This window comes from Syzygium oleosum, unplaced genomic scaffold (assembly GCF_021117445.2).
Source record: "Syzygium oleosum isolate NSW1041296 unplaced genomic scaffold, Sole_v2.1 Sole_v2.09, whole genome shotgun sequence".
NCBI classification, from domain to species: Eukaryota; Viridiplantae; Streptophyta; class Magnoliopsida; order Myrtales; family Myrtaceae; genus Syzygium; species Syzygium oleosum.
In genome coordinates this window covers 9,679,237-9,694,705 of record NW_026607493.1, presented here as the reverse complement: position 1 = coordinate 9,694,705, position 15,469 = coordinate 9,679,237, and the positions used below count along the sequence as shown (strand labels likewise).

Genomic DNA, 15,469 nt, shown 5'->3' with positions numbered 1-15,469 from the left:
ATGAACTAAAAGATGGATCTCAATCCAAACCTACAGACATGCATCTGTTTCCTCAAATATGGAGTCCAATGGATTCAAAGAGTACATGAACATTTGTGCTAAACTAAACAACAATTCCTTCTGTTTTTCCAATCCAATACACATGACAGGAGATAGCACAAAAAGAATGAAAGCTACTGGAATAGGCAGAAAAGATGTACCGTGGCCATAGGCCTTCACATGGAGGTAGCACAAAGTGTCCTTATTTGAGCTTTGGTTTGACATGCAAATGACAATAATATAAATATCCCCAACAGTAATTCAGATAGAATCACATCGAGTCATTCTCCAACATAGCAGTGCACGCCAATCAAGTTCAAAGAACAAGTGTATGCAAGTCCCAGACGCATTTTTGAACTGTTATCATCTGGTTAACATCAAGCTGATAGACCATGCAATCATCTGAGAAAATCGTGCTTATTACATCCGTTGCAACTCTTCCAGCACCAATGTAACTGTTAAGAAATAAAGGATAATTAACCCAGCCTTTACTCAATTAACTGCAGAAAATGACATCATGTAGAACTCAATATCCAAGTGGAAAAAATCGTTGCCTTGTCCATTCATCGTTAATAAAATCAACATTAGTGTTTTGTTGACACCCAGACAGAATTGAACTGAAATGTTCAACTGGATGAATCGGGCTGGGGGGTTGCCTTCAACAGTCGAGTTTCCTCAAACCCCGAATTTGACCCTGGTTGAGAAGTAAACTGGTGACCCAGTTCAACTTGTTAATTTTTGAAAAAGTGACCTGATTACACTAAGGAAAGAGAGCAAAAGCTCCACACCATTCAACCTGTGAATTATCCTCTTGATTATAAAATTGTATCTGTCAGGTTTCGGGTTTTTCTTTACATATAAAGTCAGCTTGCGAAAGAGTAAAATGCAAGTAAGAAAATTCAAACCTAGGGCTCACATCGACCATCCTAATTGAGGTCGAGTTTTATAACTAATATTGGCAAATTTAATATATAAATGAAAAGCCTGATTAGTGAACAGTCAAACCAGGGACAGGGGTCAACTGAACGGACCACATTTAACAGAAGACCCGTAGAAGGATGAACAAATGGACATTTTCTCAGCTTTTACAATTGGAAAAGAAATGCAGTAAGATTACACAAAACAACTCCCATTTTCATTTTCTTGGGGCAACAATAGCAACTAAACAAATGGATTAACCGTATTGCACATCCCTGGGTTCCTTATGCACCAAAGTGGCTGAATGGGCTCAGCGCCAATCCCTCTACTGACCATTCTACTCCTCCATTCATTCAAACGATCAGTTGCTTCCGCGTATCTCTTCATGCCTTTCTCGTCCCGATTCCCTGACCACATGCTCTCTGCCATTGCTGAAGCTCTAGGCCAGATACGTGCATCTAGAACATTTGGGTCCGCCTGCTCTGACCAGAGTGCAACCTCTCCACCAAGCACCAATGTTGCTTCCTCCTCAGTTAAACCATATGTTATATCATAATTGTATATAGTCTGCCACGTTTTGAAAGGTCCACACCATGAACCACCATTCCCTGGATTACTGCCTGGCGGCTGATCATATTGACTATCATTTCCAAGAAAGTCTCCATGCCCACAATCCAAGTAGTAGAAATCTGATGATGACACGATGGCTCGATATCCAGAAGAGACAATCCTTTTTGTGTTATTGGGACCATTATTCCATGTCTGCAAGATAGTGTGCTCTGGGGGAAGAAGTGATTTATCCACCTTGATATTCGGATCTAACAAGACATCTTCCCAGTAGACAGCAGTCCTATTAAGAGATAAAATATAAGGTAAGGTGGAGTTGACAAATGTCTCAAGTAGCTGACTCAGAGTGCCACCGCTCGACAAGAATGCTTGAATTGTTGGATCGGCTTTCCAACAGCCAGGTATGATCTCATCAGCTCCAGCATGGAAGAATTGATCTGGGAATAATGTCACCACATCACGAATGACGTTCTTGAGAACTTGATAGGTCTTTGGGTTCAATGGGTTAAGATGACCCGTTCCCGGTTCTGATGCTAGCCGATCTGCCCATTCACTTCCTGCTGGCCACCAAAACATGTTTGCGCAGGTTACAATTTCTGGATAAGCTTCAGCCCACGATCCTGTATGACCTGATGACCAGTAGAAAAATGCCCAGAACAGAATCAGATAGATACAGTGCTACATTTGGAAATGGTACTCATCTTTCATAAATCTTGAAAAAACGAATTTCACCAAGAAGTTGATGCTCATATTGCTTATTGAGAATTCCTCGAACAATAACGATGATCAGATGACTACAATCCAAATGCTCCTCATTTAATCTAATTCCTGGTGATTCTTTAGATAAAAGCATGTACTATGACAATCCCACCTTTTTCCCCTGTTTCTCTTTCTTTTTCAGCAATATGCTGAATTTTCTTGTTCCTGCAGTGAGGGCACTCTCAGTATCAAAACACATGAATTCTCACTCGGTGTTTAAAATTTTTTTTCAGACAAAACTGTTCTAATGCATGTCTTTAGTCCCTAAGTTTCTCATGGAATAACTGGTACAACCAATTCTACATATTTGACATCTTGCTCTTCTTGCACACGCAAGCGTCAAAATTTGATTTCTAGCCACTAGTTCAGTCGTAAGGTCCACATCTCTCATCTGACTTAACAAGTTTCTCTCAGAATCCTTTAGTAGTTTAATAAGACGATTAGGTGAAGTCTATAAGTTCCCAGAAGTAAGAATATTATCAGATTGGCATTAGACATAAGTTGGTAAAGGGTCAACTAACTTTCTGATTCATCATCCTGTCTCAAAGCATATCTACTTGTTTTAATAATTTCTCGACTCCTGACACCCACATTTGCTATACTATTATTGTTTTCTTGACTTTCCCTTCAAGCCTTAAAATGGAAATTGGTACCCACATTGTGCTATACTCTCTGCATTATTGTTTTCTTTACTTTCCCGCATTTTCAGAGAAAATGAACCGTTTGGAACAGGAACATGTAAACTTATTTAAATAGCAATCGTAGAGAACCCTAAAAGTCAAAATAATAGTTTTTACTGCAAAACGCGAATTCTGCTGAATCTAGATAGTGCATTGTTTTTGAAACACATTTTATCTTCGAATTCATTTGCAAGAAAGTCAATGATAGGACAGGACCTGAAAAACAGAGGATCAGGAAAACCAGAAGAACAAACATGGGAGTACACTAATTTATGTTCAGCAGATGCTAATTTTAGCCAAAAGAAGAAAGAGAAATAGTCAATGAAGAAGTACTATAAATCCACTCACCAGGCATGTCTAATTCTGGCAATACACGAACCCCATGTTCCAGGCCAAATTCAACGATGCGCCTAACATCAGCTGGTGAGTATTGCATGTCAGACCCATAGGCTCCCTTAGCTGCTAGATCGGGTTCTGAAGGCAACAACAAAGGGAATGAATGCGAGTCAGTGATGTGCCAATGAAAAACATTGAGCTTGTTGGCACTCATTGCTCCAATAGTCCTTAGGATGTCTTCAACTTTATAGTAGTTTCTCGAGGTATCCAGCACTATCCCTCTATAAGAAAAGATTGGCCAATCCCGCACCTCCACTCCAACAGCCACCCATGAGGGCTTCCCCCACACAAGCTGGGAGAATGTCTCAAGACCCCTCATAGCACCCCATACTGTCTCGGCAATCAGGCTCGCTTTGTCGCCTGAGGTGGGGATGCTAAGGCTGTAGGATTCATTCACACCATGGCTGAGAGGAGCAGCTAGATCATTGACCAGTACAAGCAGAGTTTGCAAAGTGGGGCCATTCGTCAGGTTGGCATGCGGATTGGAAAGAGGATAAAAATGCTCGGAGAGGATGAGATGAAGATAGCGGTTAACAGAAGCTGAGAGGTATTGGTGATGGGGAGATTCGATGGTAAAAGAAGGAGACAGTAAGGTCGCCTGTTGAGTTGGCCATGAAAATTCTCTTGGTTTTGGCCAAACACTGATTGCACTACACTCAACAGATAAAATGGGAGAGCATACTAGAAACGTGATGGTGATGAAATTGATCAAAATTGGAGTGCCCTTACTCCACTTGGGAGCAGGGCCATCACTGTGCTGGTCCATATAAGTCTCCGGGTCAAACCGAATCATCTAGCAGCATCAAATGACAGCAGCTGCAAGAAAGACAGGAGTTTAACTACTGAAGGTAGCGGACTGTTAAGGAATTGTCAATTCCCAAATTAAAGAACAAAAAGGGATTAATTCAGAATTTGAATCGGACGATCACCACATGAGAGAATTAACAGTAATGCGAAAAAGTGAATTGGAGAATTTTCTGTATATTTCGATCTATAAACTGAAAGTATTTACTTCTTCTTATGTGACCAATATTCACTTCAGCAAATCTCAACCACCAAAATAGACGACCCACATGGAGAACACAATGGATCACAAGAGCATTTGAAACAACAACTCCCCCTTCTTAATACCAGGAAAACGGAGCAAAAACGAATAAAGTACGAATCCAGAACACAGAAATCAATGGAGGATGAAAGAAAAAACGGAGCACAGGATCCTGAAGTACACAGAGGATGAAAAGGTTGAAGCTTTACCTTCCACGAGTGCTCGGACACGCCGATGCAAGCAGAAAACAGCCACATTTATAAGAACCCAGTTAGAGGGAAAACGATTTCAGTACACATAACAAAAGGAATCTATCGACGGGGCCGGCAAGGGACTGTACCCGCCATCTGTCCGCGACCCAAGAGCTCTTTCCGCGTCCTCTTCCATCAAAGTAAACTACGCTTCCTTAAAAATTTCATGGCCCTCTTGGACTTTTCTCCGTGTAGCTTCTGCCTCGGCAGCGATCGCTGGTCGAATTCTATAAGCGAATTCGCCCGCGACGCCAATTGGTCTCTTCCCCTTGTCCTATGCCTCGCGCTTCGCTCTGCTGAGAATGTGTGGACTCTCGAGAGAGAGAGAGCGACGGTGATAACGACTCGCGTTGAAAATAGACGTCGCCCGGCGGATACGAAGACCAAGACTTTCCAGCAAAGGTGGGGTATCGGTAATAGAGCGGTAATAAAAAGTAGATGGTCCAACGTGTGAGGTCATCCATAAATTTTTAATTTATTCGATATGACCTCTGAAATTTAGCTTAATATGTAATATAATTTCTGAATTTTTAGTTAATTCGAAATGATCTCTGAATTTTATATACATATTTAACTTAGTAAAATGTTCAGTGTTGTCCCCGAACTTGAATTTATAAAATGATAGTATAGTTCAGGGACTACATTGATCTAAAGACCACATTGAATAAATTAATAGGGATCACATTGCATATTAGGTCAAAATTTAGGAATCATTTGTGTCATTATCCCAAAAAGAAAAGGGCAGAAGCCACCAAAAATCCTATATTGTGCCTTTACTCTTCATCAAAGTTCTGTTAATGATAATCATGGATGCCAGAAAATAAACTGTGTTGACATAGCTCCCACATAACTTAAGTAAAATAAAAAAGACGTTTTGACTGAAAAATCATCTAATGTAACTTTGACGAAAGGTAAATGTATCACCTAAGTAAATCACGAGAAAAAGTTTAGGGTAAACATATCCTAATAGGTATAGTTTTGGATTTTTGATATCACAATGTGTCACAGTGGGAATAATTAGGATTTTTTTATCTTTTTCTCAAAAGAAAAAAATAAACTATTACAAAAATATGGATTTTTTTTGTGTGGCTTTTACTCTTTTTCCGAAGTCGTTAATATTCAGTGTTGGTAACTTCTATTATAACGATATTAACTTCCTAAAAAGTATTGGCACATCATGGATTTGTAAAATACTCTTTGTACTTGGTTTTTGTTTAACTAGAGAACTGTGTAATCACCAATATCTGAAGTATTTTAACCCATTTCTAACATCCTTGTTTTTTTCTTTTTTGCTAGGCCAATAAAGATAAATTAATAATACAAGGTCAATCGAGGCATGTTTGCCATTAGCACATCATAATAGTAACTACTGTTAAGTAGAGGTAAAGTAACAGGGGATCGAGGTGGCCTCCCATCAACTTTTTTCACCCAAGCAAGTCTTGACTATGGACACTTCATCGGGTCGGGATCATCTCGCTCGTCGAGTCAGACCTCGGGACGGCCATTCAGAAAACAAAAGTGATGCTTGCATTGTCTTTTCTAGGAGGAGCAGCCGAAGGGTGCAGATTATCAACTGCCCGGGCGCGCCATGACCATTCCCAAGGGTAACACTCAAAGTTTTGTATGTCTTTTTACTTTTGGATCTTAATACGATAAGCTTTCCAATTCAAGAAGCATTCATCTGTCCTCACCCAATTCTGTCAATGTCGATACAAGAGATAACAAGAAAAGGCTTAGACGAAAACATCGAAACTGGCCTATGGATATTACTTTAAAATTCAAATCCTGAATGGGACAGATATAGCAAATTATACCCCAACACAACTGGAAGAGGAAATTGTAAACTAGCTGAGCACCTATTAACAAGATTCCACGAATTAGAGAAAGAGAGATCAACCAGCTGGATTCTTCTGTCTAAGTCAGTCAAGGACCCTTGCTGGATCCTGCAACATGAATTGGCTCTTTTTTTAACCATTTCATAACTGTATGACGAAACTATGTCGAGCAAACCATGATAACTCAAGTATAAAGGAAACTCGTCAGATCAGAAGAAGAATTCCTTAGAGCATTTCCAAAATTCTTGATTGGGAGTTTGTCCTGAATTTACCACCTACACCAAAGGGGCAGGCAATCCTCAGCTCTCAGAATTCTTTTGACTAGTCTGCTCTTAGATATTAATACTGGGGAACAAGCTACTGACTTGTCTAAGAATGGTGTAAAGAAAACAAGAAGCAATTGATCTATCGGATAGCTAAGCCAACATCAATATTGTCCTTCTAGCAAGAACTCCGAACTTCTCTGCCATAATATACTACAATCACTAGATTGAATATGTTTAAATGATATGCAAGGCTAAGCACAAGTATACAAACAAGTGAAGTAAATCAAATATAGGAGCAAGGAATAGAGTATTTGCTTAATTGATTTATAGTAGTTCAGCCCAAACTCGGTGCCTACGTCCACTCCCCTAGCCTCGCCAGGAGTTTTTTTTTTTTTTTTTTTGGTAACCCGGGAACCCCCCGCACGGCCGACAGCCGAGGAGGTAAACCCGGGGTGACGCTAGCGCAGGACCCACCACCACGACGTCACGCTTAAGAATCCCTAACGCCAGTGCTGGGATTCGAACTCCTACCCTTCGTGGGGGGAGGGGAGCCCGAAGCTAGCGCAGCCGCTGAGGGCGGTGGTAGGCTCGCCAGGAGTTTAAATCCATTAGCTCAAAAAACTCGTAGTGTCTCTCAATAGACAACAGCAAGCCATTTGCACAACCATTTCAACAATTTCCAACAGAATACAACCGTTTTTTTCCCACTTGAATAAACTCAAGAGAAACCTCGCTATATTTGGAAGTAATCTAAACAAAAGTTAGTCATTGCAGCTTCAAAATCAGTTTACTTGAAACATGGTTAGTTGACTGGCCCAAGGAACATCGTGACAAGGTGAATCCTTTCCACGCCCTGTCTGGTTCGGATGACCACTCCAATATGACAAGACATTCGGTCATGACTTGATCTGATCTCCTTCATAAATCCAATATCAACTTCAGCTCAAGTTGTTCCAGTTCTTTTCAATCCTAGACAACAGTGTTATTACTCTGAACCACCTCTGGGCTGCCTATGTAGGTGCCATATATGTTGAATGAGTCGGATACTGGGTACCTCACTAGCTGTCTGTTCGGTTCAGTGCTCACTATACATTTGGGAATGAAAAACCTTGAAAAGCATATAAAAATATTTTAAGCCACCTTGACTTCTAGAAGAACTTTCATAAGAACTTCAACAATGCTTATATGATCCTATCAACAATACGAAACAGAAATACAATGTGCTTGTTCCACATGATTAGATTACAACTGTTCGGGATTCACAACACTAGTGTTCGCTCCAATCATTCATTTACATGCAGATGCAAGCAGCTTGTGACAAATTAAATCAGAATTATCAGCACAACCTTAACAAACAAGTTTTGGTGCTATATGGAAGACATAATAATAGTCATCTACAAAGAATAAGACGTGAAAGAAGAGTCCACCCGCAGAGCATTATACATGATTCTGGGATATTTCGCCAAGTGAGACTTGGCAGGACTCAAAAAGGCATGAGGAGATGAAAAATCATTTATATAATGTATAAATGGCGATCTTCCTATTATAGTTGCTGCTCTTAGAATGGTCCATTTCCACACATCCCAAGCCTAATCTGAAGAAATCTGGAGAAATCCATAATAAGTGAAAAACTTCAGTAGTTAAAGTAATTTCTCCCATGAGAGTACAGGAATTACCAAGAACAGAGGCATATCATTTGCTGACATCGGCAATTTCGCCAAACACTTTTTTGACAGCATCTTCAGTGCATGCCCAGCAGCAAGAACCTACAATAAGGCCCTTCTTGATTTAGTCATCAACAAAAATATGTTGACCGCTTTGATAAACCTTTCAACTCCACCTATAAGAATCAGATCAACATGCGACAACTTTCTTAAGGCGAAAAGAAAAGCATCACAATGTTTCCTCACCCAGATCAAGAAAGTGGCATGGCCAAGAATCTCTCGTAAAAGATGTTTTCTTGGACGACCTCTGGACTGAAAAAATATGAACAAGAAATTCAGGGCAAAATACCATGTTCACACAATATTTCAGAGTTCATGGAACGAGACTGAAGATATAATACAAAAGGAAATAGATGATTACATAAAGCATGGCCCTGTCATGATCCTGTGCTCATTGCCGAATGACGATGATAAACACGAACCGGGATTGATTCTTTTGGCCCCAATTATCAACACCCATTGAATTGACGATGAAAACCCAGAAAAGAAAAATGCTGTGGAGCCATCCTTAGGGATTTGAACAATACTGGAGTAGAAGAGATCATGAAGGAGAAGGTCAAAAACGTTACGAATTCTAACTACAATCTTGGATAAACGAGTCGAGACTTACAGGGGTCTTGCTTCGCGATGACTGTCAGTAAAGACCGGAGATACTGAGACGTGAAGAGAGTGAGAGCGTTGGGGGGAGGAGATGGAGTGATAGAGGGACGTGAAGAGAGGATCGAAGAGTGCTTAAATTGGATGAGAAAATGGCGGTGAGATTTGAAAGATGGCTCCTTGGGTGAACGTTAAATGGAGGGCGGTTGGTAGTTGGCACTGCAAAATTATGTTTTTTTTTTATTATTGGGAAATAATCAAGTGCACTATTGATTTTCTGACACTTTTTATTATTAGAAACTAATAAACAGATAATTAATTTCCAGGGAAATTAAATAGATAGAACAGAAGGGTCAAGAGGGAGAAAATAAATGGGAGGGGGGTGCGGGTGATTTGTAGTATGAACTTTGGCATTTGTTCTGCACATAAGACTCAACTATCATTGATTCACGGGTTAATATCACGAAAAACCCCAAACTAGTACACTTATGACAAATTTACCTTAAATTAATTTTTTGACCACCAAAAACCCCAAACTGGTACACCTGTGACAATTTCACACCAAACTAATTTTTTTATCACAAAAAACCCCAAACTGGTATATTTGTAACAAATTTACCCTCCGTTAATTTCAGTTAAATTGGATTAATGCAAAAAAAAAAATCACAAACTGGTACAATTGTGATAAATTGAGAGTAAAACCCAAAACTGGTATATTCGTCAACTACCGGATATCATTTAACAAAGCAATTTAACAGTAAAATTTAACGAAAACTAACGCAAGGTAAAATTATCACAGGTGTACCAGTTTGAGGTTTTTGATGGTCAAAAAATTAGTTTTGGGTAAAATTGTCACAGGTGTACCAGTTTGAGATTTTTCATGGTATTAACCCTTGATTCATTTAAAGAATTGTAAATGAAAACTTATTAACGAGCCCTTTTAGAGCACCTTTTATACATATATTATAAATTAGCTTATATATTTTGACTATCGATGGAAAAAGCACTGGTAACTTCTATCTTTATGATATTGACCTCCTAAAATGTATTGGTACATTATGGATTTGTAAAAATACTCTTTGTTCTTGGGTTTTCTTCGACTACCTATACCTCAGAAAAAGATAAATTAACTTATTTCGACTAATCGTTAGAAAGAATCCTCCGTCCTTTAAGAGTAATGTTACTAGTGAAAACTAGGATGAAAGTTAGGAGAGACTAATTACCAAGTCCTGAAAATCAACCAGATGCAGCACCGGAATCATCGCTCGTCGAGTCAGCCTCGAGACAGCGATTCAGAAAATAGAAGTGCTGCTTGCATTGTCTTTTCTGGCGGAAGCAGCCGAAGAGCGCAGATCATCGATTGCCTGGGAACATCATAGTATGTGACAATAGGGCTTACAAGATATGCACTTAGTGCAAAGTGCGCATGGGCGGCAGGGCAACAGGGATTCAATGAAAACCTAAAACACAAGAAACAGATACTTGAACTTTCGTATTAACTTAGCAAGTCGCTATGACTGACAAAGAAACAGGGGAGTGAACAAAGAAACTTGTCCGTGGTCGATAGTAACAACCATTCTCAAGGACAACAATGAAAGTTTTGTATGTCTTATTGCTTTTGGATCTTAATACAATTAGCTTTCCATCTCAAGAAGGACCCACCTGTCCTCAAAACCCAATCCTGCCAATGTCAATACAGGAGCTAACCACAAAAAGGCTTAGAAGAAAACCTCGAAACTGGCCTATGAATATCGCTTAAATTCAAATCCTGAATGGGACAGATATAACGAACTATACCCCGACATAACTGGAAAAAACAAAATTTTAGTCTAACTGAGTGCCTATTGACAAGATTCGACGAATTAGAGAAAAAGAGATCAACCAGGATTCTTCCACTTAAGTCAGTCGAGGACTGTCGCTAGATCCTGCAACATGAATCGGCTCTTTTTTGAACCATTTTAAACCGTATGACGTGTATTTGTCGAACAAACCATGATAACTTATGTATAAATGAAACTAGTCAGATCAGAAGAAGCAATACTTAGAGCATTTCCAAAGTTCTTGATTTGGAATTTGCCCTGAGTTTACCACATACAGTAAAAGAGCAGGCAATCCTCTCCTCTTAGAATTCTTTTGATCAGTCTGCTCTTCGATATTAAAACTTGGGAACAAGCTACTTCGATATTAAAACTTGGGAACAAGCTACTGACTGGCTTGTCTAAGGATGGTGTAAAGGTAACAAGAAGCAACCGAATTATTGGATAGCTAAGCGAGCGTCATTCTAGCAAAACTCAGAACTTTTCTCCGAAAATATACTAGAAACACCAGTGTAAATATGTTTAAATGATATGCGACACCAAGCACAAGTATAGAAACAAGTGAGGTGAATCAAATCTTTCTGCAGCTTGTCTGGTCCGGATGACCAGTTTACAAACAAGTGAGAATTTAGTTGGTAAATCAAATCTTTGTACAGCCTCGAGACAGCAATTCAGACACTAGTGTTTGGAGCAAGGAAAGAGAATTTGCTCAATCGATTTATAGTGGTTCGGCCCAAACTCAGTGCCTATCCTGTGTCTACTCCCCGAGCCTCGCCGGGAGTTTAAATCCACTATCTCAAAAAAAACATTTACAATTCAGTTTATGATGAGCCAAATACTCCAGCACAACTGGAATTCACAACTCGTACAAGTGAGTTTCTTTCAGTAGACAATAACAAGCCTTTTGCACAACAGTCTCAGCAATCTCCAACATAATACATGTGCTTTGCCCACTTAGCAACTAAGCAAATGGATGAACCGTAGTGCACATCCCTGGGTTCCATCCCTGGGTTCCTAATGCACCAAAGTGGCTGCATGGGCTCAGCGCCAATCCCTCTACTGACCATTCTACTCCTCCATTCATTCAAACGATCAGTTGCTTCCGCGTATCTCTTCATGCCTTTCTCGTCCCGATTCCCTGACCACATGCTCTCTGCCATTGCTGAAGCTCTAGGCCAGATACGTGCATCTAAAACAGTTGGGTCCGCCTGCTCTGGTCAGAGTGCAACCTCTCCACCAAGCATCAACGTTGCTTCCTCCTCAGTTAAACCATACCATTATTGTATATAGTTTGCCACGTTTTGAAAGGTCCACACCATGAATCACCATTCCCTGGATTACTTCCTGGCGGCTGATCATATTGACTATCATTTCCAAGAAAGTCGCCATGCCCACAATCCAAGTAGTAGAAATCTAATGATAACACGATGGCTCGATATCCAGAAGAGACAATCCGTTTTGTGTTATTGGGACCATTATTGCATGTCTGCAAGATGGTGTCCTCTGGGGGAAGAAGTGATTTATCCGCCTTGATATTCGGATCTAACAAGACATCTTCCCAGTATACAGCAGTCCTCTTAAGAGATAAAATATAAGGTAAGGTGGAGTTGACAAACGTCTCAAGTAACTGACTCAGAGTGTCACCGCTCGACAGTAATGCTTGAATTGTTGGATCGGCTTTCCAACAGCCAGACATAATCTCATCAGCTCCAGCATGGTAGAATTGATATGGGAATAATGTCGCCACATCGCGAATGACGTTCTTGAGAACTTGATAGGTCTTTGGGTTCAATGGGTTAAGATGACCCTTTCCCGGTTCTGATGCTAGCCAATCTGCCAATTCACTTCCTGCTGGCCACCAAAACATGTTTGCGCAGGTTAAAATTTCTGGATAAGCTTCAGCCCACGATCTTGTATGACCTGATGACCAGTAGAAAAATGTCCGGAACACAATCAGACATACTGTGCTACGTTTGGAATTGGTACTCATCTTTCATAAATCTTGAAAAAACGAATTTCATCGACATGCTCCTAATTTAATCTAAATCCTGGTGATTCTTTAGATGAAAGCATGAAATATGACAATCCCACCTATTTCTCCCGTTTCTCTTTCTTTTTCAGCAATATGCTGAATTTTCTTGTTCCTGCAGTGTGGGCCCTCTCAGTGTCAAAACACATGAATTCTCACTCGATTTTCAAGATCTTTTTCAGACAAAACTGATCTAATGCTCGTCTTTAGTCCCTAAGTTTCTCATGGAATAATTGGCACAACCAATTCTAAATATTTGACATCCTTCTCTTCTTGCATACACAAGCGTCAAAATTTGATTTCTAGCCACTAGTTCAGTCGTAAGGTCCACATTGCTCAAACAGTTTCGTAGCTAGAGTTGAGTTGTGGACTTGGTAGACTGAAGTCCTTAACGTTTGAGCCGGACAACGGAATTAGATTAAATGAGGAGCATTTCGATTAAATTCAGCACCAACTTTCTCTTTTGCTTTTTTTTTTTTTTTTGGTCTCAATAAAAGGCACCAACTTATGGGCCTAAGAAAGAAGCGTAAGAATAGACATGGCACTAGTATATCTTTCTAAATTGACTGCCAAACTCTATTAATCAATGCACCGGGAAATTTTTCTGTTTCCCATAAATGCTAAAACTCCATCAATGCATGAGGAAGAATTTTGGTCTCCGCTTAACCTAAATCTCTTGTATTGGTTGATCAAGTTAGCCATTCGATGCGGTAAACTCAGAACTTAACATTTGCCATGTTAATCTAGCTAGCGCTTTAACGTGGGAAAAGCTGTTTTTTTTTTTGGGCTAATTATACATAATCTAGGAGTCCTTGTGGAAAATAGCATATCCCAAATTTTCATGTGGAAATCGGGTGATTGTACCATATCTTCAGACTTCCCCTGCAAGCAGACCAAATTAAGAAGAAAGTCTACCGGTAGTTTCTTGTGGAAATTACTTTTGGTTTCACATTCAGAAAATCGGAATAAGAATATCAAAGATGCATGAGCCACAAACTATCTTTCTTCTCGGTTACATGAGTTTAGAAAGATATTATGAGATGGTGATGCTTGAATCGAATCCAATCATGAGGAAGATTGACTCTTCCTAATTGGTGTAAACATGATCTCCGAGAGAGAGAAATCAAACCCTAATCAATGAGAACAGACACTGAAGAAAAGAAGATATATCAACAAACTCTAAACTTAATATTTTCAATTTGTTCATTCAAGCAAGTGCAGCGCATCTTGCAAGCCGTGCATACGATAATAGCCACCAGAAAGTACTATTTGGGATTGAAGAGCCATTATTGCAGTGAGTGCTCTCTCTATACTTTCGTCTCTATAACTTTTTTACCAAGTCTGTTACAACTTGTGCATGTGTCAATGCACCGATCAGTTCAATGCCTCGGTCTTAAGAATGCAAGCAACTTCTTCCACGTTCCTGAAAGGGGTCAATAGTTCCGTCGCAATGACCTGGAGCGAAGAGACCTTCTCTTTGAGCCGACCATTCTCTTGGAGGATCTGGCTATTGCTCTCCAAAAGGCTAATGATTTTGTCAGCGAGTTTGTTGTTGGCGCCTCGGAGCTGGTCCACTTGCATTTGGAGCTCTTCGATCTGCTTCTTCTTCCTCAGCCGCGACCTCCGCGCAGACGCCCGGTTCGATATCCTCCTTCTCAGCTTCTTCTCATGGACGACATTACTGACATGGTCAAAGTGATGACGTTGGTTGACGCGATCTTCGCCGGCCTCGTCAAAGGCGGCGTAGTTGTCACAGAGAAATGGGTTTGGAGAGAGCTCGCCAGTGAGGTGGGGACTGGGGAAGAAACCGCCGAAGGGGATCGACGATATGGTGAAATCAGGTGAGATTTTAGGGTCTGTATGCAGGGCGCTGAAGGGGAAATGCGGTGGTTTTTGTTGGGGAGGGAAATGGAGGAGAGTATGAGCAGTGTTTGGCTGAGCGAGGCTGGAGTTTTTCACTCCACTTAACTGAGCCAGCTCCAGCTCCATACTCAGAGAGAGAGAGAGACTGAGAGAGGGGGGACAAGAGAGGAAGGAGTATTGGGAGGGCAAGAGGGTTTTTATAGGCAAGTGTCTTAAGAGAGCAATGCAACAGAGTAGAATTCTTAGGAATAACGTGAGCATCATGTAAGCAACAAAAGAGATACGTATATTGTACGGGTCACTCATGTGTTCCGATCGCGACGAAAGGTCATGGGAGAGATGATTTGCTCATGGCGGGTTTTCCTCGACGCGATCATACAAGTCTGCATATTCATTACCAAGTGAATGTGGATAGAAATTTAGATAAATTGTTGGTCATTCTGGTCAAGCTGTCTTCATTAAGCGAGAATGGTGGAATCTCAGACTAATGAACTAAGAAAAAGATGTCCAGGTCTTTTAATCAAGCGGTAGGTTGGAGCTTTTATGTCGATAGTCCAAAATGTGTAATGCACACCAAACCAACTATGCTTAATCCATAAATTGCCCATTGATTATTTCACTACAATTTCAGGGTGCGGAGCTACCTTCATTTATGTCCCGTTGACAAAAGTGGTACAGACAAT

General features: G+C 40.3%; 3 protein-coding genes and 1 long non-coding RNA gene across 4 annotated transcripts; all 4 read right to left on the bottom strand.

Annotated features, from left to right (window-relative positions):
* Positions 1-1,098: 1,098 nt before the first annotated feature.
* On the bottom strand, positions 1,099-4,984 carry LOC115693686 (beta-hexosaminidase 2-like). The gene is made up of 3 exons (XM_030620734.2): positions 4,614-4,984; positions 3,312-4,175; positions 1,099-2,153 (listed from the first exon to the last, which is right to left on the bottom strand). The coding sequence occupies exons 2-3, from the start codon at positions 4,150-4,152 to the stop codon at positions 1,201-1,203; spliced, it is 1,794 nt and encodes a 597-aa protein (XP_030476594.2). The 5' UTR covers positions 4,153-4,175; positions 4,614-4,984; the 3' UTR covers positions 1,099-1,200.
* Positions 4,985-8,513: 3,529 nt separating this feature from the next.
* On the bottom strand, positions 8,514-9,224 carry LOC130138878 (uncharacterized). Its single transcript, XR_008817156.1, has 3 exons — positions 9,091-9,224; positions 8,842-9,006; positions 8,514-8,732 (listed from the first exon to the last, which is right to left on the bottom strand). It is a non-coding gene; the product is annotated as an uncharacterized LOC130138878 (long non-coding RNA).
* Positions 9,225-11,898: 2,674 nt separating this feature from the next.
* On the bottom strand, positions 11,899-12,809 carry LOC115692224 (beta-hexosaminidase 2-like). Its single transcript, XM_056314876.1, has one exon. It carries the CDS (start codon positions 12,759-12,761, stop codon positions 12,159-12,161), a length of 603 nt encoding a protein of 200 aa, XP_056170851.1. The 5' UTR covers positions 12,762-12,809; the 3' UTR covers positions 11,899-12,158.
* A 1,294-nt stretch (positions 12,810-14,103) lies between these two features.
* On the bottom strand, positions 14,104-15,171 carry LOC115692234 (basic leucine zipper 43-like). Its single transcript, XM_030619029.2, has one exon. It carries the CDS (start codon positions 15,090-15,092, stop codon positions 14,298-14,300), a length of 795 nt encoding a protein of 264 aa, XP_030474889.2. The 5' UTR covers positions 15,093-15,171; the 3' UTR covers positions 14,104-14,297.
* Positions 15,172-15,469: the final 298 nt, after the last annotated feature.